The sequence below is a fragment of the Giardia intestinalis genome, chromosome 1 (genome assembly GCF_000002435.2).
Source record: "Giardia intestinalis strain WB C6 chromosome 1, whole genome shotgun sequence".
NCBI classification, from domain to species: domain Eukaryota; phylum Fornicata; order Diplomonadida; family Hexamitidae; genus Giardia; species Giardia duodenalis.
This window is the reverse complement of record NC_051856.1, coordinates 1,173,775-1,201,153: the sequence shown is the minus strand read 5'-3', so window position 1 is coordinate 1,201,153 and position 27,379 is coordinate 1,173,775. Positions and strand designations below refer to the sequence as shown.

Sequence of the window (27,379 nt, the reverse complement as noted above, 5' to 3'; positions counted from 1 at the left end):
TTTTTAATCATTATATTATTTCTATGGTCAGTTTTATGGGAAGCTCATGAACCTCTGCATAAGATCGCAAGTAATGGTATGCTGGGATGCTGTCTTCCAGTGATAATATATCTAACTCGTCATCCTGCACGGTCTTCGTCGGATATTGGAGTTCTCTGTAATCCACGTCAACAGCCCGGGGTAGCGCAGTCGGGGGATATAGATCTGACTGATCTATGTCTAGTTCGTCCTCGCGTTCTATATATAGTACATTGGTGCTAACAGTTTCAAAGCCTGGGAAACAGCTGTTGAAGTCCTGCACTTCTCTGCACGCCCAAAACACCAGCTGTGGCTCTACTTGCAGAAGGAGGCGCTGCAGTGAGTCTATGTCTGAAGTAGTAATAGCTAGGTTCTCCTCCTGGGCTCCTGCTTCATTTGGATTGACCATAGAGCTGGTTGTTATGCTTGAAAGGTCATCACTGGTTAATGGACCTGTTGCACTAGATTCTGGGTTAGCCTGTGTTCTCTGCTGATTCACCTTCTTTCCTCTGAAACCCCTGTTTTCTGACAGGGTGCTGATTGGGCTAGGGGCATCTCGTTTCCGTTTGTCTATCCTTCTCCTTGACTTCCTCTGTGGAACTAGCCTTAGCCTCCGACTTGCGTTTCTACTGGTGACCCTGCTTGCTTGTGACAGCGAGGCCAGATTTGCGTACAGCACGTTTGTCTGCTTTATAGTAGTTTTGCTACAATTGGCAGACAGTAACCGTATGTTCTCTGGAGTGTATGGGGGAGAATACCCTACTGATGCCATCACTAGCTCGTAGGGAGCATAGCCAAATTCAACGTGAATGGCCGGGAAGGGCCTCATATCAAAAACTAGGTCGCTGATGAGGAAGTTCTCCCCATATTCATATATCTCACACACATTATGCTTGGTAGAAAGAGTCAGTATGAATCGAGGATTGGCCACATACAACCACTGCTTGTCAATACTCGTTTTGAAGGAGATGATGCGATAGTTGAGGAGCAGCTCTGCAAGGCTGGGATTGGGATAAAGAAGACATAGGTCCGGTGCCTGCTTCAGAACATCATCTCCGAGTGCTTTAAATATGTCTGCCAAGTTGAACACACCTGTCATGTACATATCTATTGTTGCCGTTTTCTCTGTACTCTTACAACCGTCGCTGACCTCTACAAGAGTGAAAGATGCTATTAGCTCATCGTATATTACCGAACTGAAGTCACATATGTCAGCAGAAAAGGTAAATGATAGGATTGTCATTAGTTTTGTAAAGGCATCTCCTTCCCGTGCTGCGTTGGCTGCCGAAGTGAATAGGGATTGAAAGGTGAGGTCTGTTAGCGCTTGATAGAAGCGAGAGCGTCCATAAGTAATGCTTGCTCTACAAAGAGACGCGTGATATGCATAAATGAACAGAAAAAAATGGTGGAATGACCGAAACTCCGCAACATAAGATTGATTGCCCTCTCCTTGCCGAGGAATAGACATCAAAGCCCTCAGAACTTCGTATGCATCTGCACTTGTCCCTCTACTGACACCTGTGTTCTTAGTATCGATACCAGTGCTGAAATTGGTAACCGCCATCGTTTGCTTAGTTGTTACAAACGTGACGGCAATTGTTGGCTCTTCATTGGTATGAAGGGTTTGCTTATGGGCTTCAAATCGCCGCTCATTAACAGACCCTGTGTACCCTATACCCTGGATTAGCAACTGAGATGCATAATCCACCTTTCCAGCGAGATTGTAAGGCGTAAATAGTGTATTGCGACGAAAAATGACATACTTAAGACCAGTTGAGACTACAAAGACGTGCCCCGTGATCGCCAGGACATCAGATGTGGCCGGAATGCTGGTCACACCAAAGGCATCGGCAAGGGCAGCTGTGTAGTCGACTTCGTTGATAGCTGCCCAGGAGTGCATGTCTGACGATGGATCGTTGCACTTATTTGCAAGAAAGATTATAGACTTCAGCCCAGTGGCTTCATAGTAGTTTAGTGCTACGGTAATGAGTAGCTCTACTCCTATGACCCGGAAGCAAGATCTATAGCGGAAATTTTCAGCACCGAACTTTGTATAATGGAGAGCAGAAGGATCGACTTCTATTAACCATGCTGAAATAGAATATGACAATAGGGAGAGCTCTTGATCCTCTAGACTCCACGCCTCTATAATGTCTCCCTGGGGTTCCCTGAGTGGATCTTCCCTGCCAGTTCCCTGCGTAGTTAAGTATTCGTTCGAACCTCCCTTGGCTGCCTGCCCGGGAACGTAGATCGAGTCTCCGCTCACCATCCTAGTTATGCTAGTATCTCTGGCAAGGGAGACCCATAGGATTGAGCCCATAGTGATGGCCAATATAGATTGGCTATCTGGGGCCCAAATAAGTTTATAGATGGCATTTTCATCCACTTTCAGTGAACGGACAAGCTGCATCGAAAAGGAGTGATAAATGAGAAGCACTCCTGTCTCCGTTCCGCATGCGATAAGATCTTTTGCTGGGTTTATTGCACAGCTAAGAGGAGCAGCATACTCCTCCCCGACAAGAAGAGGCACAGAGGCATATGGGACACTGGGCGGCAACGGATTATCCACAACCTCCGTCGGGTCTGCAGGTTCTTCTGGGCGGCTGTCCATGCCGCAATCTTTAGTTTTAAATTACAGAAAAGTCGATCGCGCAGGGAATGATGTTTACTGAAAGTGTCGACGCTTCTTATTCACCAAGCTTAGCTGGCGGTGGTGGTGGTGGCGGCGGGATGAGAGATGTGACCAGTTGAGACCCTGCATCATTAGCTGCTTGATCATTACGCAGGGAATTGACAAGAGAGTCGGGAACCCCACCGCGAATAGGGTGGTTTGTTCGCACACGTGGAGAGACCGGTGGTGAGGCCAGGAATCGTTCTGCCTCCTGTTTCGAGATTATGTTATAAACGGGGAATAATGCGACGAGCAGAAGGCCGATGGTGGCGAAGACGGGCAGGGGGATAAAGAAGGCGAAAAAGGTTAGTACTATCATAAGCATAAGTTGGTTCTGAGCTCCGAGGGTCTCGAAGGCGGTACGGGTACAGACTGCGTGCTTGGCCATACTCTTCAGGAGTTTTTCGTAAATAATCTCTCTATTCTTGACATTCTTTAGCATGTCATCGATCGCTTTATCAACTGCAGCCGCCGAAAACACGATCTTCAAAAGCGTGAATATTGAAAGAAAAAGAAAAGCATCAAACAAGGCGTTGGCCGGCAAGATCCACGCCATAACGATGCCGACAAAGGCGACCGTTCCATTGAAAAACATCCCACCGATACTCTTTTGCAAAAATCCACTTACAACAAGCATTGGCAGCGAACCAAACTCCTCCAGCAACTGTGCCAAGGCCAATCGTTTCTCATAAATCTCATTGTCGTCGGCCTTGTAGTTTATCTTGTCGGCCAATTTCTTCATGAAGGTGTTCCTGCTCATCCTGCAATTTTAGTTTTTGTTTTAAATTTTGGTAAAGTGGAAAAATCAAGTTGGAAATGCAGGCCGGTGCATTTTCTGCAGGCGCTCCCACGTCGGGCTTCAGCTTTGGGGCCAAGCCCACGGGCTTTGGTACCTTCGGTACCTTCGGTTCTGGGTCTACTTCAGCAGGAGGCACGACGTTTGGCGGGGGCTTTGGGGCCAAGCCCAGCATGGAGTTTGGAAGCCTAGCCGGGCAAGCCCAAAACACGACTCAGCAAAGTGAGATGGCACGGGTTATCAACACAATAGGAGCTGGAGTGTTTGCCACAGTACTGGAAAAGGCCTATCTGCCAACCGAATCAGATACTTGCCTCTTCAAGGCGAACTTTAAATCAGCAGGACTAAAGTTAGACAAGCCGTTACCAACTACCACAGCCACATCTGGTACGCTAGGGTCCTCGGGCACTTTAGGGTTTGGGACAAAGCCAGGAGGGTTTGGCGGCTTCGGAGGAGGAGGCGTTTTGGGGCAAAGTGGAGGATCTGGTTTTGGTTTCGGCCTTGGCTTCCAACAAAAGCCTGCTCAAGGTAAGTCAGATGCAAATGAAGTTGTCGGGATAGAGGGGCTGGTTACACGCGCAAATACCCACACTGCTAAACTTAGCGAGCTCAAGGATGGATTGTCTTCGCCGTCTGCTTATAACTTTGACGAGCGTCTAAACGACTTGGTCAATCACTCGAATGTCATTTCATCTCTTTTATCTCAATGCACCTCCCTTTACGGAGCTATTTCTTTTAAACTCATGAAGATTATTGAAGAGCGGGAGTATGGGTGTTCCAATCCGGCTCAGCGGAAAGCAATACTCAGTGCAGCGACTCAGCTAGGTGATATGGTTGAAGGGACGACAAGAGAGCTTGTAACCCTCTCATCGATGCGTAGCGGGTTTGGAGATTTCAACACTCTTTGGATGACCCTTGACTCCCGGACCACTGCAGATTTAAGAGCTTTCATTGCCCAAGAGCTGGAGTTTTTGGAGCAGCTGCGTGTCAAGCTTGTCCACAAACGGGCAGAATCGGACGCAGCGCCATCGGATAACCTGAGCATTAGCCATTTAACCTGATGTTTCTAAGAATAAATTTCATTGAGTCATGCGGTCCTTCAACGCTCAGCCCATGTCTATTGCAGCCTTCTCTGGAGTATCAAAACCGTCTGCCCCGCTAACGTCTTCATCCATCGGTGTTTCTTTGTCTGCAGATAAGGGTATTTTTGGCCTTAATGCTCCTACAAACGACAATGCAAAACGGGAGGTGCAGGGGCCGTGCAGCCATCAACAGCAGATAGACATTCCTCAATCTCTTCATCTTATGGCACAGAAGGGCAGGCTTGTCGACGTTTTCAGCTCTCTTCTTAATATCTACGCCTCATCTTACCAGACCCCTCTCTCCGGCTTCTTTTACGATGAGCTTGCCTCTAAAAAGGATCCTCCACCTGCGCCTCTCACGACAGGCCTTAGCGGGTTTGGTTCTGGCTTCGGAAGCTTCTCCAAACCCGGTTTTGGGGCTCCACCGGCCCCGCAACCTCCCTCTGCCGACCCCAACGTTCCACCGTATAACGATGAAAAGCTCTGGCTGGAGGCAAGGCGGTGCTGCCCTGACTGCACGCGATACTCCCCCGTCCTCGTGTACGGGTTTGAACAGCTGGCTGCACGGGCAGCTGCACACACCACGACGCTACAAGAGATAAAGAAAGATATGGAATCTATTTACCAAGAAACAGATAAAGTGCTAGATAATAGTAAGAAGCTCAAAGAGCTGTCTAAGAAGTCAACGCTGTTAATTTTCTCCATAGGGTCCAGATTAGAGGAGCAAACGGGGATACCAATAACGCACGAGCTTGCATGTAAGAAAATTAACCAATCCCTAGAATCACAATACGGAGATACACTGCGTAGCCGCTTTCTGTTACTGAAGGAGGTTCTAGACGGGGATAAGGACAAAGTGGAAAAGGACTTTATGGCCAGATACCCTGCTCTTAAAGATCCGTCCATAGTAAAGCAAATTGGTGAGCACTTGTCAGTTCAGGCCAAGATCTTAATGACAATAGGGGTAAAGATACAGCAGATCATGCGCTCGAAACGTTAAAAAGTTTCAATCCTTCTGAATTATAGGATTCTTGTGATGATAGACCGGTAAGTTATTCACGAGTTGTATTTAATGTAGTAGTCTTAATATAGCAGTCATTGTAAATCCCTACTCAGAGATATTGCATTCTCTGACTCTATAAATGAACATGATCTGTACTAAACTCTTGACCTCATGCTCAGATGTCAATTAGCAACTTAGAGGGAAGGAGGGAGCTCATATATAAAAGCTAGTACATAAATCATGTGAATATAGGGAGTAAATATCCTCTCCACAAGTCTGCTTTCGTTAAACTAGCACCGGCTCCGCTAGCTCCGCCGCTTGTGTCGTTTCTTTCCCCCGATACTATTGTGGAGAAGTCCTTGATCAATAGCAGCAGACGCTGAATTGCAGTCCCGTAGTCTGCGTCGCCTCTGAGCTCAGGTAAGAAGATAGAAAGTTCCTCCAAATCGCTCTGCGTACAATCCAGGAGAGTGATAAGCTCTAAATAGATAAGCAGAATCCGCACATACATGTCGACACTTGACGTATTCCCACAGTCTGTCTTCGCGGTAACTGGTCGGGGTATCATATTGATGTTTCGCAGCAACATAGAGAATGGCTCCAGCTTAATGTCAATCTCGACTTCCATCTCAGAATCAGTTAATACACGATCCATGCTAATTAGTATGCAATCCTTGTCAAAATATTGTATGTCCTTAAGGCTGTGCCTGCGTGTAGCAATCTCTTTTATTAAAAGTCGAGCCATACGCTCCCTGGCAGATGATCCCAAGTATGCCAAAGCGTCATAAATTTCTTGCAGAGCACAGTCCTCAACTAAGCAGCTACCGAACATAAAGCTGCTGTGGGCTTCCATATAGACTTGGGTATCTGTGCATGGCGTGAATGTAGAGCTAGGTGTAGGGCTAGTGCTATACTTCAATGGAAGTGGTGGGAGCATAGTATAGGATGACCGCGAAATGCTCTGTGAAATACATTGCGAAACGCTCTGCGTCGCTACAGTGTCCAACGGCACTGCCCGAAGCTGAGTGTCGCCAGATTTGACGTCTGCTGTTTGCTCTAGCTTGTGGCACAAGCACGCAACTATGTCACAATTATCAGGGTCTGAACTGTCAGTGCTGTCTCTTGTGCCTTGCAACCCGTCAAACAAAGGAGTTAACGGTAAGTTGTCACTGTATCTATCATCATTTGACGACTCTGTTACTTCAGATGTCTCTGATATGTTTTTAGAGTTTCGCAGCTTGCTCTGAAGATGGGAAGGCGGAAGTTTATAAAGTAGAGTCTTGTTTCGTCGGGAGCCCGAAAAAGAGCTAGTTCTATCAGGTTTATCGTCTACAGCGCTATCCGTCTGCCGTTGCTGACACTTTCCCGCGGCTTCCAGGGATTGGCCAGACCTTAGCTGCAGAAAGGCTGCACCCGATGACCGACGAATATGCTGAGCATTCAGTGCATGGATTATCGTAATGAATCTCGTGGCAGGCCTATTCAAGATGGTAAAAACATCTGGTCTGAGGAGATCTATCAGCTCTTGAGAGTTCATCCTCTTAAGTTCTTTGAGGGAAGGGACAGAAATAGATGATTCTTTAGTAGAGACAGTGGATGGACTCTTAGACGGATGTGCCGTAACAAAAGATGAAGCCGGTGATACAAAGTGCTTAGTGCCAGATGTGTTCAACAAGTCCGGCTCCAAGTCGGTGCTTGAATCTTGGTGGGCCTGATCGTCTTTCGATATGTTAGTTGGTTCTTTCCTGTCTCGCATTCGTTGTCTGCATAGCCTAAGGAGCTCGTGGATTAGATTAATATTGTAACAGAAGCTTTCAGAGGTAAGTCCATGCCTGCTGACGCTAGCTCTTACACCTTGGAGGAAGTCCGGCAAAGGCATATAATTATTCAAATCAGTGATCATGCAGAAGTGAAACTTACTATTTTTATTGAAGGCACAGATGCCCACAAGCTCTCTAGGAAGCACGTACCTATTATCGTAGATTTTATCTACGACTAAAATGAAGACCCCTTTGATAGCTGCAACATCGGCCTTTCTATTGTCCGACATGGCCTGTAGCTTCATTGTTTTGGAAAATATTAGGGCGCTGGCCCAGATTGGCATAACGATTTGTGAAAAAAGCACATTTGCATTGTTATATTTATGAACTTCATATGAATAATTCGTGTCAAGATTGGAGATGTGCTCAATGGGATAGCTTGATAAGTAGCGAAGATTGTCGTCAAGAGTTTGGATGATATTAGGTTGCTTCGGAAGGAATGAGCAGACCTTACGTTGGTCTTCGGAAGTCATGTTATCAACGGCGTAATTGTTAGAATGTGGAAGTGCTCGTTCTCTCAGCTTTTCAAGGGATAAACTACTGAGTTGTCTAGTAGGGGCCAATCGTGGACCTAAGTTGTGCCGATGCCGTAGCTGACGTGTCTTTCTTCTGTGTTGCGCTGAGTTATCGGCTGCGTCGTTGGGCATATGAGGAAGTGAAGACAACAATGTAAGAGCTGTGCCAGCGTTGTCCTGCTTGCGTTCTTTGCCCTTTCCAGCGTATGGGTCAGCCTCAAGTATACCAATCTTCCTGGATGCTGATCTTTTCGGTTCCTTAGTGGATGCATAATCCGGTAACTCCTTGTGCTTTGGGCCCAATGGCCTAAGCTGCTCGGTTACTGAATGCATGTCTTTACACTTAGCGATTATCTGCTTGGTAATGTAATCAAAGTAAGCATAATTGGTTGCAGCGCGATTCAGTGATGTGAGAACGATAAATTTCTGTGTGTAACTTCTTTGGATGAGGAAACAGGCCAAGATTGTAAACCCTAATGCAATACAGAAAAGAAAGAGAACAATGACTATGGTAAACATCGTAAGAAAGGATAGTGGTTCGCTATATACAGGTATCTGGATAAGAAATTTGCGCCTCTCAGATCCTTTGGCAAACACTACCTCTGCCATCTCAGTGCAGATCTTGGTTGTGTCAGCCAACTCGCCTGCCGACCAAAGCACGCCTATCAATAGACTTTTGCTGGTCCACGTGCTGGGCAAAAGAGAAGATACTTCGCAGACACCTGCACCGGCGTATGCGGCTCTGTGGCCGAGCTTTTGGGGGCGCTTATTATTGAACGAACAGGTAAATAGATGGTCACATCGCTCAGAGATGACGGAGTCGTGCAGATCCAAGAAGTCAACAAGGAAGACAGCGACCTTTGACCTCTGCTCGGTAGTATCTATCCAGTTCCAGACGTTATGAACTACTGCAGTGGGGAAGACGACCTGTACCAGATCTATGTTGGAAGCCATAAAGGCAAGGGTGAAGTTATGGATGCAGATGCAGATACAGATATAGATATAGATGCAAATCCTCAGTCCTTGTGAGAAATGTAAAAAGACGTGAAAAACTGGAAATTTCAAAGGTCTATGCCTCCCATTTGTGACGCTATCTTACGGAGGCGCGCAATCAAGCAGTACACGAAGGAATCCGTTTCAATAGAGGCCATCGAATATTTACGCAAAGTTGCCGTCGCTATCCCCACGGGGCATAACACGCGACACACGGAGTTCGCGTTTGTGACTAATCCGCGCATAATAAAGACGATTTCGCAGGCCAAGGGCGAAAAAGCAGAATATATGCAGCATGCAAAGCTGCTGATTGTCGTTATGGGAATACAAAATGACGGGGTAACAAGCATCGCGACGGACATGTCGATAGCCGCCGCCATGATCCAGCTAGCATGCTCAGACTTTGGCCTCGCCTGTTCCTGGGAGCAATTCTATGGCCGCAAGAACGTTTACGGAGAAGATTCGGAAAGGATTGTCCTGGATGTTTTACGGTTACTCAACTCGCCAAACAGAAGAGTACTCTGTGCTTTAGCCATAGGGTATCCGGCTGTGCAAATGCCACCGGCAGACATGCATGAGAACGGACGAATTTATATGATAGAGTAAAAAGATACACCGACTTAAAAAATGATTGACACCTCGAAGCTCAAATTCGTGGCCTCCACGTCAAGCATAGTTTCATCTGACTCCCCTAAGCAGGGTTCAGGCACACCATTTAAAATTATTGCCACCCATGACGGTAAATTTCACTGGGACGAATGTCTTGCGGTTTGGTTCATTAAGCAGCTTCCAGATTATATTGACGCACGCATCATGCGTACGCGCGACCCTGAAGAGCTAGAGTTTGCTACCATCACAGTGGATGTGGGGGATGTTTACGATAGCGAGAAGCTGTGCTTCGATCATCACATGAAGGGCTTCCAGGTGTTCTTTTCAGATGCGTACAAAGACATATGTTTAAGTTCTGCAGGACTAATATATGTGCACTATGGAAGAAGTATTCTAAAGCAGCTCTTCCCGCGTTTAGACGGGCCCACAGAGCTTGAGTTTCTCTATCACTATGTGTATGACAACTATATCCGCGTGGTTGACGCTGTGGACAACGGGGTAGAGAGTCACTATAACACTGATGGGTCTGAGCCTATTTGCCGATGGACTGACCCCACATCTATGAGTGCACGAATCACTCGCATTTATGAGATTGCCGGTGATGAGGGTTTTGGAACAGCTTACAAGATGGCTGGACAGGACTTCATGGAGTGGATACAGACCGTAGTAATAACTTACTTGCCCGCGCGCAGAGAGCTTGTTAGAGCTATTGAGCAAGCACATAAGCTTCACCCCAGTGGTCGCATCATTGAGCTCTCTAGCCCGGGGCCATATCAACAATTTATTCATTCGGTGGAACATGATCTATCTCTATGCAAAGACGGGCCTGGCGGTGACACTATCCTGTTTCTCATACATCCAGACGACTACCAAGCTGGCTACCGTATTAGGACCGTTTCGACACAGAAGGGCTCATTTGCATTCAGGCTGGGACTCCCGGAGGCCTGGCGCGGGCTGAGGGACGAAGCGCTTCAGAATGTCAGCGGGTACCAGGGCATGTCTTTTGTTCATAAGAGCGGTTTCCTTGGGGGCGCAAAGGACCGTGACACGGCACTGGCTGTCGTGACACGCATTGTAGAGGACTTTGAGGCCCGCAATTTCTAAAAGAGGCGTGATTAAATGGTAAGGGCCCCAAAGTTAGTGAACTACGTGGGTTCTCCGTTGACGGTGCATGCATTGAATGGTTACGTTTACACAGGGACGCTGCTAGCCATTGATAGGCATATGAACATGGTTATTTCGTCTTGTTGCTGCCGCGTTAAAGAAAGTGCCCGCAGCCTTGGCTTGGTTGTTCTTCGGGGCGAGGAGGTGGCATTCTTTACACAGGATAAGGATGTTATCCCTGTGAAGCCCTCCACATCAAGCGCAACCCAAAGAGTAAAGCCTGCGCCACCCCAAAGGCCTACGATAACGGAATCTGCACACAAGTCCGCCCCTACAAAGCCCACAAAGCCCTCGTTTGTCATTCCAGGACTTGGGCGTGTAGCCAAAAGCAAAGTCAAAGGGTAAATTCACTGCTCAAAGGTACTTCTCGGCATCTGTCTTTTCAGATGGCACTAGCTGGTCGAGGACGCGGAGCATGTTGTTGGTCAAGGTGATGCGGGCACCATTGTTGCTTCTCGCGGTGTCCATGGCCTCCTTGTCTCCACTCTCATACGCATTTATAATGTCCTCCGCCATGGCTGCCGAATCTTTGAAACTGTCAAATCTTAGCAATTGTTCTCTTGCTCTTTCGGGGTCATCAGCAGTAAGAAGAAGTACTATGTGGAAGAGCGTGAGCATGTCTACTTTAAATCCATAGCCGGCCATGGAACGGTACATTTCCGTGGCCTTCTCAACAAGCTGGAGTACATTGCCTAGTTGTGTCTTATCCAAACAGATGGCATCTATAAGCTCCATTATTGTGCTACATGCCTGCATCGGTCTTTTTTCCTGTTCAAACAACGCAAGGGCTTGCTTCATTGTCGAGTCGACATCCTTAGTACTGTCAAGATATTTGCACATATTGACGTACTCTCGCGCCGCCTCTAGAAACTTGCCAGCGAGACACATGTATTCCGCACATCTCCGATGCAAAGATGCCACGTCAGCCTTTTTAACACTTCCCACTCCAAGCTGTTGTCTCGCACACTCTGCAGCCTCTCTATATAGCACGGCAGCAGGCTGCTCCATTTTAGCACTGACGGCAGACTCTGCTGCTCGGGTGAAAGCAATCTGTGCCCGGTCCATGGCACCCAACTGCTTGAATATCTTTCCTGCCTCTCTATAGTCAGATAGTGCAGCATCTGGATTTGGCTTCGAAAAGAGACCTTTCTTGGCACTCTTTTCAGCAGACTTGATCAGCTTTTCAGCATCTGCTATGGACATTTTTAAAATTGGTCGATGTGTACATTTGAAAGGCATCTGACACGGATGAAGTGCGGGCGCTTGGGAGTTTGCACGACCATTCCTCCAGTAACAGGTATCAACGCTAGAGCCCTTCAGAGGATGATTGTGACGTCCGCTGGAGAAATTAGACCCGGGGCCTTGCCAAGAGGTCGCATCTTGGAGGTGGAAAGTACTGATAATCAGATTACAGCCATCATAGAGCCTAGTACTAGTGGTATTAATCTAGAATCTTTTGCTGCTGCGTGTCTGTTTCATGAAGACACCATAGACGTTAGCTATCTCTACAAAATACTCCTTCAAGTGATGCTCTTCTTAGAGCACTATAAGCTTGGTGGTTGGCTTCAACGCTATCCTCTTACCATTACTTTTCTCCCAACATCCTTGTACTTTGAAAACAACGGCTCTTTGGCCTTTTCTCTTTGTGACTCTATTTATTTTTCACTAAACCCGTCTCTCTTTACAAAACTTCCAGCAGCTGATCCACTTTTGCTCCAAAAAGACCACAAGCCTACTAGAACCAGTTTTAGCTCTGCACTTTATAGTATTGGTATTCTGATGTTGGAGCTATATGCCATCAATACGCAAATACACCGCAGACACTGTACTGAAGCCTATAGTCTGGCATCTTCGTCGTTGGTAGCTCTTTTAACCCGCTTTGTTGCCCCGTCTCCATCGAATAGAATTACCTCTCACGAGTTTAACACTTCTCCATATATTCTCCAGGCCTTTGAGGTGCTTCACGGAGAGTATCGTATTCTTGACGCAGTAGGCTCGACTCCGCTCATTGTAGCCGCCGCCGTCAATGACTTGCCCATGATTCAAAGAAACTTAGCGCAGCGCAAACAGAAGAATTTTCTTGGGTATACCGCCCTAGCAACAGCTGTAATTCATCATCACATCGAACCCCTACATATTCTTGCCTCCGCTGAGGGTGGTGAGCAAATGGCTTGTGGGGAAACGGCACTTATCATTGCATGCAAAGAAGGCTTTATGGAAGCAATTCCAATCCTGGCACCGGCTGAGGCAGGTCAATCCGATTACTTTGGCGAGACAGCGCTGATGATCGCAGCAGCAAATAATTGGGTCTTTGCTGTGCAACTCCTGATGGCCAAGGAGTGCTCACTGATAACACGTGGACATCATAGGTGCGGATCAGGATTCACCGCCCTGATGGCTGCCGGCCAGGCAAATGCAAAGGCAGCATTTGAGCTGCTTCTTCCTAAAGAATACCACCTATCGCAACCTCCATCTTCACAATTCCCCCATGGGAAAACCGTGAGACAGTGGTGTGAAGAGTTTCAGGCCACAGATTGTCTTCTGTGCTTAGATAAATATGAAGAGAGGAGCTAAATGTATCTATTCCCATCTTCATCTACTTGAAACGGCGTCTTTGCCGCGCCATAGACGGACTTGTTGCAATTCTAGGCTCAACTGCACTGTAGTTAACTTTATACGTGATATCATGTCCTTTCTTAACGAATTCTGGTCTAGTGGTTTGTAGGGAAAAGCAGGGAGAACTGGCAACACTCTTAAAGCAGTCATCTATGTGCGTCTTGTCATAAAACTTACTGCCTTGCATATATTCATCGTCTAGAAGACCAATCTTTAGGTCTAGGCCCAACCGGCTGGCTTCCATGTTGCTTCCCTCAAACTTGTTTGGCATTATACGTGGGACCTTGACTCTTGGCTTCACGTATGCTCCAGCGCTGCGCACGTCTAGCTGTTCTATATAGTCAAAGTGACTTGTCGAGATTATGGGTCTATGAAGTTCTGCTCCTGCTTGAGTCTCGTTCGCTTTTGTGATCATAGTCGACATAGGCACATTCAGGTTTGTCAGCGTGTAAGCCGCCATCTTTCCTGGGACAACCTCCCTCCCCGTTTTAGGCATCTTACTTGCCAGTGTAAGGGTCGGATGTGTCATGTTATAGCGCTTCCGTTCCAAGTTCGCTTCTTCTATGGTCGCTTCCGCATTTGGCATGAAGTCAAAGTTGTCTACAACAGGCTGGAATGGCTCTGCGGCTCTCTTGGAATCGTATCGCATACCAGATTGAGTGATTGGCCTGGAGCGAGGAGATTGCTGGGACATGGGGACATGGTTGCGCCCTGGACTTGAGTGCAAATCATTGACTGAGATCGGTCGTTGCGCAGAAAACCTCCTGACCCCAGTATAGTCTGTATGTTCTCTGGCTACGAGAAATGTTTGTGCTCCTTCTACATCTGCAGTAATGGTGGACGCGGGAATCTCCTTGATATTTCCGAGAATATTATCAGATAACATAGATACAAGAGATTTCGGAACCGGTAAGCCTGCTGGCGTATATAGCAGACCTTGCATATCATGATATCTCGGACTAGTAGGGGCACCTCTTTTCCCACACGAGGTTCCTCGTGCTCTTGCTGGGGCTGACTGCGGGGCCTCCATAGGACTTACATTACAAAGGTGCCTGTGTCCAGGGCTCTGGTCTCTACCAGACGTTTTAGAATAGTCGGGAATATATGCACTGGTCTTGTACTTAATTCTATCATGTACCGGGATTCGATTCGTTAATCGAGCTGTCGTGCTTGAACAACCAGATATCCTGTGGGGCTCATCCGGTGGAAGTGAGGCTCCTCTGCGAGAGCTTGGGGAGCGTGCATTTCCGTCGGCATATACCGTACTTGATTCTTCGTCCTCCAAACAAAATGCAGACTGTTTGGCCTTTGCAATGATGCTCTGTGCCCGCCTATTTGGGCTATACCTAAGTTCTGAAGAATTTCTCCCTGCGCCAAGTTTCCTGACGTGCTCTTGTCTCAACTGTGCCACCAGCCTACGGTCGATTGGCTGAGTACCTTGTATAGCGTTTGTATTCTCTTTTATTATATCTATTCTGCTATTTTCCATTGACACATTATTCCTAAAGCGTTTTTGCCCATATTTCTCATCTAATTTTGCCTTGATTGCTTTAGCATCTATATCTTTTGTCTCATACTGGGCATCAACGCTAGCAGGATCGTTCGGTAGGTTCTCTTGTGCGCCACTCATGTTCCTCTTAGCTTTCACACCCTGGTCACGAAGGCGTTCATCAACCTTGCCCTTTTGTTTAGCTATAGCCATGAGAGAATCCTTCTGCTTCTGTGGATCATTCCCCTTATCGTCAGTCACAAGTAGATCTGTTACCACCTCTGGCTGACGCACGGAAAGACTATTCTTTATACGCCAATCCTTCCATGGGCTGACTGACCGTTCGTTGCGCTTATATGTATGATTGGTTACAGAGCGAGACGCTATAGATCGTGTTCCCAATGCTCTAGTGACCTGCTCCTTGCTTGGCTTGGTTTTATCTGTCTCTCGCATAAGTCTATCCGGGGCGGAGCGCTCTACGCAAAAATCTCTATTATCTAATGTTTCTCGCGCCAATGTTCTTTCACGAGAAGGCTTTCCTGCGGGCTCCGAAGGTACTGGGTTTAGACCATTGCTATCTTCGTTCTGTCTCTCTCGTGCTTCTACGTTAGCAGAAGAGCACCTAACAGTACACCTTGCACGCTTAGGATCTGAAGCCTTTTCTGCCATAAGGCGAGGCGCTTTTAGCTCCGATTCTGTTTTGTTTTGTCTGTACGCCAGAGATGGCACATATTTATCTCTCTCTGATGAAAGAAAACACGACGAAGGCCGTGTATCTTTTGTCCCGATGCTTTTGTAGTTCTGTAACGGCGTTGTACTGAGGTTATCAACGTATGTCTCGACGAGGTGGTATTGAGGCTTGAATCTCTTATTATCTAACAGTTGTGGGGCAGTTTTAGCAAGAATGCCATCAACGGACTCTGGAGATTTTGCACGGACACTTCTCCAAGATGGAGAGGCAGCTTTTCTACTTGTTTTACGTTGTTGCCGCTGATTTGTCATTGCTTCTTTGTATTCGGGGTACTCGGATATGTGTTTGTCCAGTTTTGAGCTCACGGTTCTACTTTTTACATAATCTATGCTCGGAGGTCGGTGTAACTCGCTATTATTGACGGGTTCATTAATGGTTAACTTTGAATACTGAGTGGCTGCTCGCTCCGGAGCCAGAAAGATTGCAGACTTTGGCCTACCTTCTGTTGCGCTTTCATGCACCAGCTGTGCAAACCGCCCTCTTGCCTTGAGCATCATTGAGTCCCTCCGATCCTTCTCTGCTTGTACTGCCTCTTGGATAACCCGAGCCTTTAGCTCCTCATCTTGCAAGAACGGGACTTTTGTTTTTGTAGGGACCTCTATTGGTTCCAGTAAATCGTCAAATGGAGCCAAACGTGCAGGGCTCAATTTTGTAAGCTGGTCAGCGAGCCAAATCTGGGTTGGAATAGAGTACTCCGCACAAGGAGTAGACTCATTGACTGTGCTAACGATCGGCTGCTCGGGCTGGATTACCGTTGTAGATGTTGGTATAGAAAAGCATGGTGTTTCCATTGAAATCCAGATATTGAATTTTGAGACCGTGAGCAGGCCTTGTTTTTAACTGAGCTTCAATTTTGGCAAAGAAAGGAGATGCTGAGAGGGAAGTTTGACAGCTACATTTTACTGGAGCCGTTAAACAATGCGCGTGTGCAACATGCCCAGCGAGAATCTGATGGGAAACAGTGCTTACTCTTCCAAGTACCCGGTATTTGCGCTGATACAATAGAAGGTGTTTTTCAGTACGCTGTGGGGCTTATTAGTCGTGCACCGCGGACCCTGGTTCCATATATCGATTATATAAGCGACTCCGCACACAGAGGATACCTTGTCTCTTTGTTTTCCGATAAGCCCTCTCTCGCGGAAGTTATTAATGTGAAGAGCACGGGGAATGAACCATTCACAGAGGCAGAAATTTATGATATCTATAGTCAGCTGCGTGATGCAGTTACATTTCTTTCTAATACCCCGGGATACAATGGTCTCTTTTCATCTCATGGGGCCATCTCAGCTGAGACTGTTATTCTTACAGACACATCACGCATTGCCTTATTAGGATATGGTCTGGATGCGAGTGCTAACCTAGTTACCGATATTAGGAGCGTTGCAAGACTCTTGACCAAGATTGTAGGGATCAATCTTCCAACTCAAGAATCAAAGGCATACACTAAGGAATTGGACTTATTAATTCAAGCACTAGAGATGGGTGATGACTTTCCATCTACAATAAGCTGTGCTAAGGGATCAGCAGGGGTAGGTGTTTTTGATCTTGAAGAATATGGAGCTACTACTCAAAACCAGCTACTATTATCTACGCTGTCACAACACCATCAAGTCGCTATGTCCCCTGGGAGCACAAATGCCCCGCAAGTTGAGCTGAGCGCGACGAAGGTAACTTCAACCGCACGAACGTTTGATCCTCGCATATCCGTGCAGGATCTATCACGCACTGGATTGGCCTTTACTATGCCACCGTATGACGCCTTAGTAGATGCTGTTAGGCAGAAGAATCTCGACCGTGTTACAGCACTTCTTGGACGCGGTCTGACTTCGCCTCCATTGTGTCCAAAGACAGCTCTCATGGAGGCTGCGAGCTTGGGATATTATGAAATTGTCCAAGTGTTACTAAACACAGAAGCAATGCGCATATCATCTGAGGGACACACAGCACTCCACTATGCACTAAAAAGCGGACATCTTGACATAGCACTGGCTCTGCACGATTTAGAAAGACAAGATCATTCATTGGTGGTTTCAAACCACAACATGACGAACCTTTTGTTTGCCGTTGAGGCAGAAGACATTGATTCAGTATGGTATTGGCGTGAGAAACAATCAGCCATACCAGACGAAGACGGATTTACTGCACTACACAAAGCAACGCAGAAAGACTATCTCCCTGCGATTCGGATTCTTGCACAACATGGACATGGCATTGCAGACAGGGACGGAAGGGTTGCACTTCACTATTGTGCAGAGAAGAATTATATTGATGCAGCGCGGATATTAGCTCCATATGAGCAAGGTAGCCGCACTCCTGATGGCCTTACAGCACTTCAAATAGCATATACCAACGGATTCTTGGAGTTGGCACGGGAGCTCGTTCAGTATGAAGGTCCCAGCGACACCGTCCCCACGGCAGAAAGTGATTTCAACACTGACCTAATGCTAGCCGTAGTTAATAAGGATCCCTTTAGCACATTTTGTTACTTACGACAGGCACGATTAAGGAATGTCTTTGGCATGACTGCATTGATGTTGGCGGCCAAGTACGGAAATCAGCAGGCTATCGAATACTTAATTGATGTCGAAGGTGGCATGCAGGTTGATCAGCAAGATTGGATAGCTGATCCAGATTCGACCAGTCTTATTGGAAAGACCGCACTTATGTTTGCGGCAGAAGCAGGATCTCTTTCTGCTGTTGCAAGACTAGCAAGTGTAGAGGCAGGGCTGGTAGATAAGGCCGGTGAAACGGCTCTCATGAAAGCCACCATAATGAATCATACGGATATCATCGATCTTTTGGCGCCACTAGAGAATAATATACGAAGTTTTACAGATGCTACCGCACTTACTATAGCTATTCGCATGGGCTATCAAGAGGCGTGCGCTATCTTGAAGGACTATGAAGGGCCACCTGCTACCGATGTCACATTCTGCGAGCAAGGCTCTGAGCATGTGATGACACCTCTCATGAAGGCAGCAGATGCAGGCAATTTTAATTACACATGGTGTCTTCAGTCTCAGAAAAACCTTGTTGATAGCAAGGGATGGACAGCACTAATGTATGCAGCAGCCAAAGGTCATGCAGATTGTTGTGAGCTTCTACTTGATACAAAGAGTATCGTCTCTGCAGATGGGGAGACAGCTTGGCAAATTGCGCAACGTAATAGTCACAAGCACTTATTGTCCATGCTCGAGCCTGACAGCATAGTTGATGAGCAAGGAAACTATGATCTGCATCGAATAGCCATTACGAAAGGTCCTATAATTACTAAGCAATATTCCTATCAGTATAAATTATACAATGGCGCCGGATTAACTGCACTGATGTTGAGAGCAGGTACGCGTGGATGCAGGTGCGTCGATCAGTCACTTTTAGAGGCAGAATCAGGAATGCGGTCAACAGATGGGCAATCCTATGCTCTAAAGTGCGCGCTCTTGGCCGGTAACAAAGATATGGTTGATGTATTATTGCCAGTAGAGCGAGATTTTTTAGTTGAAGATGGCTACACAGATCTCATGATCGATGCCTTCTATGGTCGTATGGACCAGGTCACTTCCAAGACAACACTCTATGGTCTTCAGGCAAACGATGGAACAACAGCGTTGATGCTGGCATGTGCAGCTGGGCATGTTGATGTAGCGAGGATATTACTAGGAAGCGAAGTGGGACTTCAAACTAAGCAGGGAATAAAAGCGTCCCAACTTGCCATTCAATCCGGTAACAAGGAGCTTTGTAATCTTATCGTTCCTCTCGAACTGGGTTTTGTCCCACCAGTGTCCATATATTCTAACACGTCTGAACACGGCTCTGAGGCTAGTACAACAGAGACTATAACTGATGATCTGCAAACTTCAAGCGCAAACCTAGCTAAAGGTGACATGGTCACGAGCATGATTTCATCGCTACATCTTGATCCAGAAATGCTGAGCCGCTGGGAGAAGCAAATGAGGCACAACCATTTAGCTCTACAACGGATTATTGGTCCTTCTCCGTCCGCAGATAGTAATGGAAATACTACGCTGCATCGTGCTGCATTACATGGAGATCTAGCCGGAGTGCATGCAAGTATATACTTAGCAAAAACCACCAACAACATGCACCAAACGGCGCTTATGTTTGCAGCATCTCAGGGACACTCAGCAATTGTTGAAGTTCTCGTGCATTACGAAGCAAACATGGTCGATGCAGATGGTCACTTTGCTGCAGAGTTAGCTATGATCTCAGGAGACTTAACTTCCATAGCAATTTTAGCGTCTGTCGAAAGGGCTCTCTTGATGAGCGCAGGATATACGCAGCTTATGTTTGCGGTTCTAGCAGATGATATTCATGCCGTAAAAAGGTATATTAAGGAAGGCTTACTGCGTCAACAAACTACAGCAGGTCAAACAGCTCTTATGATAGCTGTGTTGCTCGCTAGACTTACACTTATCCCACTGCTCCTAGAAGAGCGCGATCTTTGCATGACAAACGGTGTTACCGCATACGCTATTGCTACTTCTTTCGCACGCAAGGACTGCTTTACTAATGAATTAGTCAACTCATTAAGGGTAGATGTTTTGCTAGATGATGATGGAAATACGCAGCTCATGCAGAAGGCTATCTCTGGAGAGGTAGGATATGTAAAAGCGTTTTTGTATATGCACGGCAACTATAACAAGAGGGGGTATAACGCGCTACACTTATCTGTGCTTAACCGTCATCATGAGTGTGTTAGCGTCTTAAAGAGTGTGGAGAGCGGGACAAGACTTCAGGGCAGCTTCAACACAAGAGGGATTTTCCCAGTGGTTGAGCCAACGGCCCTTATGATAGCGGCCATGGTAGACGACTGTAACTCCATCAAAGAGCTAGTTGCAACTGAAGCTACTCTCACTGATTCTAAGGGAAGGACTGCATTAATGTTAGCAGCTATTTATGGACACGCGGACGCGTGTAAAGTGCTTGCTCCATATGAAGCTGGATCTCAAGACAACTTCGACCTAACTGCACTTATGTTTGCTTCTACGTATGGACATGTAGAATGCGTGCAAATCTTGGCTAAACTTGAGGCCAACATAGTGACACCGGCAGGTGATACTGCACTCACCTATGCCGCAAAGCATGGCCGTATCGAGTGCGTCGGAGCCCTGGCCCCCTACGAGGCGAAGGCACACGGGGTCAGGGCCGCCGCCGCCGCCAGCGAGGCCGCCCGGGGCGCGGTGCAGGGACTCATCCAGGGCTGGCTCTAGGGCCGGGCTGCGCATCTGCCTCTGACATGGCAGGAGCCCGGCCCCCAGCGGGCCATCAAGGGCCGCAACGATTGTCGCCCCCGTCCTCACCCGTGGGCAGCAGATCGGGAGGCGAGGGGCCGCCGGTGGACAGCGCGAAGACACGGGCAGACCATGTTCTCCCGGACCGGAGCGCTCGTCGCCACTGCCCGACTTGCCAGCACAGGCCAGGCTGGCGATCTTCTGGGGCTGCTGCCCGATCGGTGCATCTGCACGGCTTCCGACGAGATCCCTCGCCCCCTGACCCACGGTAGAAACGCGCCGCCCTCCGCAGAACATGCAAACAAGTAGACTCTGATGGGCCTGTCGCGGCTCAGTGGGCGTGCTAGCCCGGCGGCTGGGGATGGGAGCGGCGACCGCGCTGGCCCCCTGCTGCCTTGAGGAGCCCCGCTCCACGGCCAAGGATGGAGGGTCCGTCGCGGAGCTCAATAGCTAGCGCCGGGGGCAGCCGGTGGGCGGAGTGAATCATCATCACACGTTTGCAGTTAATATGTACTTTCCATTATGTGTGGCTTCTAGGCTCAAAATTGCTCTGCCATCTCCAGCTTTATTAGTGTGCGCTAGGACAGCCATAACATATCGACGCTCGTCCAAAAGGTCTTGGGGTCCGCTGGTAGCACCAGAGTTGGAGGTGGATGCAGTGCTCGACGGAGAAGTGAGCGCATAGCATGAAGCGTTATCCCGGCGGAAGCCCAGACGAAAGCGGCGCCAGTGGGGTTCGAACCCACGCGTGCGACGCACAACAGATTTCAAGTCTGTCGCCTTAACCACTCGGCCATAGCGCCGTCGCCTGCGCGAGAACATATAAATTGTATAGGTAGTATGGTTGTATTGGTTGGGTTTACTCGCTGAACGAGGCGCTCTGTGACTGAAGGACGCTCGCCCTACTCGTGTTGTGCGAAAGCAGGAGGCTGCGCCGGCTGAAGGAGCACCCGATCGACGCGTTCGGAATAAGCTGCTCCTGCTCCCGGAAGATCTGCCGCAGCTGCTCCTTCTCTGTAGCAAACGGATTGGAGTCCAGAAGCAAGCGTGCGTTGGTCTTCAGGTCCACTATCAGTCCTGCCAGCTTTCGTGTTGCCTCAACGCGCTGGTCTGGGTTAGATATGTACTGCACAAGAATGCTGTAATCTTTTGCGGTAATTTCAGGCGGCAGTATGGCCGGCCATTCCCCACGCTGAACAGCTTTGATGAGTGCCGCCAATTGTCGACGCACCTCCGGTATCGGCATTGTTTCGCCGTTTTAATTCAGCTTGGCGCAGTTTTGAAAACTAAGGTCAAAAACAGCCTGTGATGTCTCTGACCGTTGCTACATTCCCTACGGGCCCCCTGCAAGCAAACTGCTATGTTGCGTTTGATCCGAAAAGCTGCAACGCACTGATTGTCGATCCTGGTGCGAGCTGTCCCGATGTTTTAGACTATGTGAAGAAGCAAAAACTCAAGGTCCTCTTCATCCTCCTTACTCACACGCACTTCGATCACGTCTTTGGGACTGGTTATGTGGTGAATGAGTTGAAAAAGGAGGGTGACAGATTTGGCTCCCCTAAGATATATTCCCACGCAGATGATGTTACCCATTGGAAGGCAAACAGAATGTTTGCTCCTCTCTTTGGGGAGTCCGTTCCAGCTGACTTTCCAGCTGAACCGGATGAAACATTCAGTGAGGAGTCGACCTTTGATCTAGGCAACGATAACATCTTCAGGATTATGCACACCCCAGGCCATACGCCGGGCTCCTCTCTGTTGTACTGTAATAAGGCCAAGGTCGTTTTCACGGGTGATACCATATTTGCTAACTCCGTCGGACGAACAGATTTCCCCGGTGGATCTTCAAAGCAATTAAAAGCATCTGTGAAACGAATTTACAAAGAACTGTCTGACGATTTCAGAATCTACCCTGGGCACAATCATGATGTTACGTTGGGCGAGTCGAAGAATGATGTTCTAGAGGCGCTTTCCTGGACATGAAGTTAAGTAAATATTTCATTAAAATTCTGATGCCAGGAAGCGCAGACTGGTTTGGTGCCGTGGAGGCAGGTGACACGAGCCTTATTCAACAGCTTCTGCCACAGTATAAGCTCACCGTGAATGATGCTGGAGATACAGCTCTTATTTTGGCTGCCCGTTTGAACAAAATAGGCATTGTTCGCATCCTGGCTGCCCACGAACATGGGCGAATGACAAGAGATGGCAGGACAGCGTTAATGATTGCTGCCTCGAGGGATTACCCTGACGTTTGCGAACTTTTAGCTCCGTACGAGGCCAATATCTATTGTGACCGAGGGCGAGACTGCCTTATGATTGCCGCCAAATCGGTCTCTGTGGAGTCTCTTTCTGTGCTCCTAAAATATGTGTCGTACAGGCGGGACAGTCACGATCTCTGTGCTCTGGACTATGCGGTTCTAGCGGAGAGCCTTGTTTGTGTTCGCCTCTTGCTACAAAGAATGGTCTTCCAAGAGGAGGTGCTTGAGCTCTCTCTTTCTTTAGCACGGGCTAAGGACCTTGGTGCAATTGAGACAGCGTTGAAGGAGGCTCTTGAGCATCATCATTCCTTTGCAAGTTCCCAAATAAATGTTAAATCACTCAAGACAGATGTCAAAGATGGCTTCAAGCCAGCAGCCTCGGCAAATAATATCCTTACAGCAGATAGCGACGCTTCACAGGCGTCCTCTATGAATGTCACGTCTAAGATCCCTCGTCCTGATGGATTCATTGACAATTTAAGACCCTCCCTATCGAAGTCAATGGGAGTAGAGTCACTCACCCCCGGGAAACAGACTCAGCAACCTATGCAACGAAGTTACCACTTTGGTGCACAGCAACAGAAGCAGGCTGATACAAAGACGTCAGTTGACGGCTTCTCTGTGTTACCAGACTCCAACGTGATCGACTCTACCACAGCTACTCATGGATCTCTTTCACCGTTAGCCAACTTTACAGCCCCAAAGATAAGCACCAATACATCATCCACGTACAAACCTTATGTGCCTTACGATTTTAGCACTCTTTCGGATGTGAGCACGTTATCACAGCATATCCCCACGGGGATCACGTCTTCTAACCCTTCTACTTTGCACACATTTATCAATACGGAGTCGACTCTGCCAACATTGAACATGCAGCCATTCGCCGGTGCATCGTCTGCTCCTGCTCCCGTTGTGCAGACTGACCGTTCTTTTAGCTCCTTTAGCGAAATTGAGCGAAATCTGCGCTTAGCGTTGTCACATATAGGAACAGTAGCAAATGGAACGAATACCCCGCCATCTGCGCGGACATATCAAAGCGTGCTTGAGGTCGTTAATAGTCCTGCAGTCAAGACCACCAAGCAGCTTATTAGTGCGATGGCACCAATGGTCAACCTAATTAATCATCAATCGTCAAACACTCCAGGAAAGCTGGCCATGGTAACCACTGCAGAAGACTTATCGAATATGCCTAACGGTATTTCTCCTTTAGATGCAATAGAAAGTTGGAAGGATGTTCAAAAATATATAACTGCATTAGAAGGGCACACGTTGGTTAAAAGTAAAATTGCTGCTACCCCTCCGCTGAGTCATAACAGGCTTACCTCTCCAATGCTGAACCTAGATGGCAGCAAGGTGTATGAAGATAAGACTATTCTGTCGGCGCTAGATGCAATTACATCCATACGAATGTCTCCAGCTTCCCGCCTTGCAGAAAAGCTTAAGACACCGCTCCGCACACTTCATTTTCCCGACAAAGATATGGATTGTACGTTTCATGAAATTCTTTTAGATTTACCTGAAACTAAAAAAGAGAAAGTAACAGACTTTGTATCTAAACTGTACTCTAATGTTTGTATTATGGAATCATCGCAATTAAATTTTTCTGAGAATGCTGATAACAAAGAGCTTGAAAAGCTTCGAAACGATTACATGCTACAGAAGTTCGAAATCACCTCTCAAGCAGGAATAATAGAAGCTCTGACTACTGAACTGGCACAGCTCAAGCAGCAGCACGGCCTTGAATTTCCAGATGCCAAAGACTCTCAAAAGGGCCCAGCCTATGCCCTTCCGCCGAGTCTCTCTAGTAGCAGGCTCAATATATCTCAAATTATGGCCAGTAACTCTATTGGAACCCAGACAGATCTCGGCGATGCCTGGTTCTCTGCCGTCCAGCAAAATAATGTCGCATATGTAAAGGCTCATGTAGGTATAATGGCGAGGGTAAGAGATAGAGATAACAAGACAGCACTCATGCATGCTGCATGCAATGGCTTTATTGACATAGCTTTTGTCTTAGCAGAGCATGAAGCAGGGATTCAGCAATCTGATGGATTTACAGCTCTCATGCATGCTGTGATCTCTGGACACTATCTCATCGTCAAGCTACTATTAGACTATGAGGCCTACTTCTCCACAACACAACTTTCCACATGGCCGGCTGGTTGCACTGCTTTGATGCTTGCAGCACACAGTGGAAGCGTGCAATCCATAAACATACTTCTGGAAAAACTATGCACAGAGAGGGATGCAGCAGGTAACACGGCTCTTTATTATGCCGTGATGGGTGGATCCACAGTTGCATTGTCTGCCCTTTTGAGCAAAAGCATCATGTTTGAGTTACGTGATATAGATTCTGCTCTGGCTATAGCCCAAGACAAGTTACGGCAAGATTTCATCAGTATTTTGCAGCCTCTACGTCAAAACAAAGAGGCAAATATTCAAAAGTACATCAGGGAATGCTCAGAACTGAAGCAACGGGTCGCTGAGTTAGAGGCCATAAGGCTTGTTTCGGGACAGTCTTATCCTGCAGGTTCAGGTACATACACTTTTCAGAGTTCTGGACATGCCAAGCAGCAGGGATCATCACGCCCAGGCTCTGCGTCTGCAGCCGGCCCCAATTCTGCATTGCGAGGTATCCCCGATATGCATGAAATGAGCTCACTGGATCCTCGACGGATGCACGAAACGCCAGCACGTATCTCCGAAGACGACATCCTCTCCGCGTTGCAGCACGCTATTGAGAATAGGCGCGGCAGCATAACATCAGCACCAATTGAGGACTCTGTGACAACAGCAACCCCGTCTCTGTTCACTCCTGGATTTGCTACGATTCAGCAAGCACATACCGGAAACGATGATTACTTACCGGGAGGCCATGCCCCTAATGCCCACCAGTCACATAAGGAACAGCCGCTCTTGGAGCCTAATGCAAATGCTTCACATGGTCTTTTGCAGGATGTAATTTATCGTCCCTCCTCAGCGTCCACGGCTCTGGCAAATGTACCCAAACCTATAGATCGGCGAGTCAGCGTCGTCAACACTACCATAAGCCCTATGGTGGAAACAGTGACTGTCTCCGAAGCAGTGTCCCCAACTATTAATACAAATATTGTACGCACAACCATGCAAAGACAGCACGATGACAACGTTCTTTTCCGTGCCATAACTAATAAGGATATCACGGCTGTGCAACAAGCTATGGATAGCCTTTCAAGAAGGCAAGATCAACAAGGTATTTCGCCGTTGATGTATGCCATCCAAGTTGGGTTTACCGATGCAGCCTTGTTGCTGATAGATCTCTCAGCTGGATTGATGGATATTAACGGCAGGACCGCACTGATGTATTCAGTAGAACATGATAGACTTGATATTGCGCGGCGCTTAATAAATAGAGAGGCGGGCATGCAGACTAGAGACATTCCTCCCTATCCACTTTACACGGCACTTATGATAGCCGTAACTCGGCGAAAGTTGGACTTCGTCAAACTTCTTGCTCCTGTGGAGGCTGGGAAGAAAAATAGTAATGGGGAAACAGCCCTAATGATAGCTGCAAAGCTCGACTACACTGATGCAGTTTATTGCCTTTTGAACGCTGAAGCTGGAATAATGACAAAAGATGGGCAGACAGCGCTGGCTTTCGCCTTGGAGGCTGGCAATTTACAGACAGCGGAAATACTAGCTCGTCGGGAGACACCCAGCACAGATGATATTCTTCCGCACGACGGAAAGAGTTGCACAGAACTCATGCAAGCGGCTGAACTTAATGACATTGTTCAGGTATATTCATTACTGGCCAAGCAGGCTAAGCTCACAGATAGAAATGGCCGCACGGGTCTCATGATTGCTGCAGAACGGGGGTATCTCGGAATAATGCGTTTGCTCATACCTTATGAGGCGAAAATGCAGATGACTGGCCGCGGCTGGAACAATGGAACAACTTCGTTAATGCTTGCCGCAAGTAAGGGGAATTTGGAGGCCTGCCGCATGCTTCTTCCCGTAGAGGGACGTATGCAGAATAAGGAGGGCCGCACGGCGCTCATGTTTGCCGCTTGGAATGGGTACACTGACTGTGTCAAATTGTTGAAGGATATGGAGGTCAGAATGACGACTACCGCAGCTTATGAGCTTGGTGAAGGCTTCACTGCGCTCATGGCTGCTGCAACAAATGGGCATGAAGCATGTGTTCGTTTACTATTAGATGAGGAGCTGGACATCACCCAGCCAGACAAGAAGAACGCGCTGTACTGGGCTAACGATAACCGCATTCGGGAACTACTGAAGGGACCACGCTGACATGACAATCACCTGTTATGCAAACAACTTCCGGCGGATGGCACGTATG

At 47.7% G+C, this 27,379-nt stretch overlaps 15 protein-coding genes and 1 non-coding gene across 16 annotated transcripts; 9 read left to right on the top strand and 7 right to left on the bottom strand.

The window, feature by feature from the left end:
- Nucleotides 1-10: 10 nt before the first annotated feature.
- Nucleotides 11-2,629, bottom strand: GL50803_007243 (Encystation-specific secretory granule protein-1; the record flags this gene model as incomplete). The annotated part of the gene is made up of 1 exon (XM_001709107.1): nucleotides 11-2,629. One exon carries the CDS (start codon nucleotides 2,627-2,629, stop codon nucleotides 11-13), a length of 2,619 nt encoding a protein of 872 aa, XP_001709159.1.
- A 76-nt stretch (nucleotides 2,630-2,705) lies between these two features.
- GL50803_007242 (uncharacterized protein) lies at nucleotides 2,706-3,449 on the bottom strand (the record flags this gene model as incomplete). The annotated part of the gene is made up of 1 exon (XM_001709108.1): nucleotides 2,706-3,449. One exon carries the CDS (start codon nucleotides 3,447-3,449, stop codon nucleotides 2,706-2,708), a length of 744 nt encoding a protein of 247 aa, XP_001709160.1.
- A 56-nt stretch (nucleotides 3,450-3,505) lies between these two features.
- Nucleotides 3,506-4,546, top strand: GL50803_0014400 (uncharacterized protein; the record flags this gene model as incomplete). The annotated part of the gene is made up of 1 exon (XM_038045765.1): nucleotides 3,506-4,546. One exon carries the CDS (start codon nucleotides 3,506-3,508, stop codon nucleotides 4,544-4,546), a length of 1,041 nt encoding a protein of 346 aa, XP_037901641.1.
- Nucleotides 4,547-4,574: 28 nt separating this feature from the next.
- Nucleotides 4,575-5,567, top strand: GL50803_007240 (Nucleoporin complex subunit 54; the record flags this gene model as incomplete). The annotated part of the gene is made up of 1 exon (XM_001709111.1): nucleotides 4,575-5,567. One exon carries the CDS (start codon nucleotides 4,575-4,577, stop codon nucleotides 5,565-5,567), a length of 993 nt encoding a protein of 330 aa, XP_001709163.1.
- Nucleotides 5,568-5,808: 241 nt separating this feature from the next.
- GL50803_0016835 (uncharacterized protein) lies at nucleotides 5,809-8,859 on the bottom strand (the record flags this gene model as incomplete). Its single annotated transcript, XM_001709113.1, has 1 exon — nucleotides 5,809-8,859. One exon carries the CDS (start codon nucleotides 8,857-8,859, stop codon nucleotides 5,809-5,811), a length of 3,051 nt encoding a protein of 1,016 aa, XP_001709165.1.
- Nucleotides 8,860-8,976: 117 nt separating this feature from the next.
- Nucleotides 8,977-9,504, top strand: GL50803_0015307 (Nitroreductase family protein; the record flags this gene model as incomplete). The annotated part of the gene is made up of 1 exon (XM_001709115.1): nucleotides 8,977-9,504. One exon carries the CDS (start codon nucleotides 8,977-8,979, stop codon nucleotides 9,502-9,504), a length of 528 nt encoding a protein of 175 aa, XP_001709167.1.
- Nucleotides 9,505-9,525: 21 nt separating this feature from the next.
- On the top strand, nucleotides 9,526-10,611 carry GL50803_0010858 (MYG1 protein; the record flags this gene model as incomplete). Its single annotated transcript, XM_001709116.1, has 1 exon — nucleotides 9,526-10,611. The coding sequence occupies one exon, from the start codon at nucleotides 9,526-9,528 to the stop codon at nucleotides 10,609-10,611; it is 1,086 nt and encodes a 361-aa protein (XP_001709168.1).
- Nucleotides 10,612-10,626: 15 nt separating this feature from the next.
- GL50803_0010857 (putative Small nuclear ribonucleoprotein B) lies at nucleotides 10,627-11,016 on the top strand (the record flags this gene model as incomplete). The annotated part of the gene is made up of 1 exon (XM_001709117.1): nucleotides 10,627-11,016. The coding sequence occupies one exon, from the start codon at nucleotides 10,627-10,629 to the stop codon at nucleotides 11,014-11,016; it is 390 nt and encodes a 129-aa protein (XP_001709169.1).
- A 9-nt stretch (nucleotides 11,017-11,025) lies between these two features.
- GL50803_0010856 (Alpha-snap) lies at nucleotides 11,026-11,874 on the bottom strand (the record flags this gene model as incomplete). The annotated part of the gene is made up of 1 exon (XM_001709118.2): nucleotides 11,026-11,874. One exon carries the CDS (start codon nucleotides 11,872-11,874, stop codon nucleotides 11,026-11,028), a length of 849 nt encoding a protein of 282 aa, XP_001709170.2.
- A 15-nt stretch (nucleotides 11,875-11,889) lies between these two features.
- GL50803_0010855 (Ankyrin repeat protein 1) lies at nucleotides 11,890-13,245 on the top strand (the record flags this gene model as incomplete). Its single annotated transcript, XM_001709119.1, has 1 exon — nucleotides 11,890-13,245. The coding sequence occupies one exon, from the start codon at nucleotides 11,890-11,892 to the stop codon at nucleotides 13,243-13,245; it is 1,356 nt and encodes a 451-aa protein (XP_001709171.1).
- Nucleotides 13,246-13,267: 22 nt separating this feature from the next.
- Nucleotides 13,268-16,318, bottom strand: GL50803_0010853 (uncharacterized protein; the record flags this gene model as incomplete). The annotated part of the gene is made up of 1 exon (XM_038045635.1): nucleotides 13,268-16,318. One exon carries the CDS (start codon nucleotides 16,316-16,318, stop codon nucleotides 13,268-13,270), a length of 3,051 nt encoding a protein of 1,016 aa, XP_037901640.1.
- A 78-nt stretch (nucleotides 16,319-16,396) lies between these two features.
- On the top strand, nucleotides 16,397-20,755 carry GL50803_0015306 (Ankyrin repeat protein 1; the record flags this gene model as incomplete). The annotated part of the gene is made up of 1 exon (XM_001709120.1): nucleotides 16,397-20,755. The coding sequence occupies one exon, from the start codon at nucleotides 16,397-16,399 to the stop codon at nucleotides 20,753-20,755; it is 4,359 nt and encodes a 1,452-aa protein (XP_001709172.1).
- A 742-nt stretch (nucleotides 20,756-21,497) lies between these two features.
- Nucleotides 21,498-21,579, bottom strand: GL50803_00t0010. Its single transcript has one exon. It is a non-coding gene; the product is annotated as a tRNA-Ser (tRNA).
- Nucleotides 21,580-21,635: 56 nt separating this feature from the next.
- GL50803_0010850 (uncharacterized protein) lies at nucleotides 21,636-22,022 on the bottom strand (the record flags this gene model as incomplete). Its single annotated transcript, XM_001709122.1, has 1 exon — nucleotides 21,636-22,022. The coding sequence occupies one exon, from the start codon at nucleotides 22,020-22,022 to the stop codon at nucleotides 21,636-21,638; it is 387 nt and encodes a 128-aa protein (XP_001709174.1).
- A 62-nt stretch (nucleotides 22,023-22,084) lies between these two features.
- Nucleotides 22,085-22,759, top strand: GL50803_0015305 (Hydroxyacylglutathione hydrolase; the record flags this gene model as incomplete). Its single annotated transcript, XM_001709123.1, has 1 exon — nucleotides 22,085-22,759. One exon carries the CDS (start codon nucleotides 22,085-22,087, stop codon nucleotides 22,757-22,759), a length of 675 nt encoding a protein of 224 aa, XP_001709175.1.
- Nucleotides 22,760-22,788: 29 nt separating this feature from the next.
- On the top strand, nucleotides 22,789-27,330 carry GL50803_0015304 (Ankyrin repeat protein 1; the record flags this gene model as incomplete). Its single annotated transcript, XM_001709124.2, has 1 exon — nucleotides 22,789-27,330. One exon carries the CDS (start codon nucleotides 22,789-22,791, stop codon nucleotides 27,328-27,330), a length of 4,542 nt encoding a protein of 1,513 aa, XP_001709176.2.
- Nucleotides 27,331-27,379: the final 49 nt, after the last annotated feature.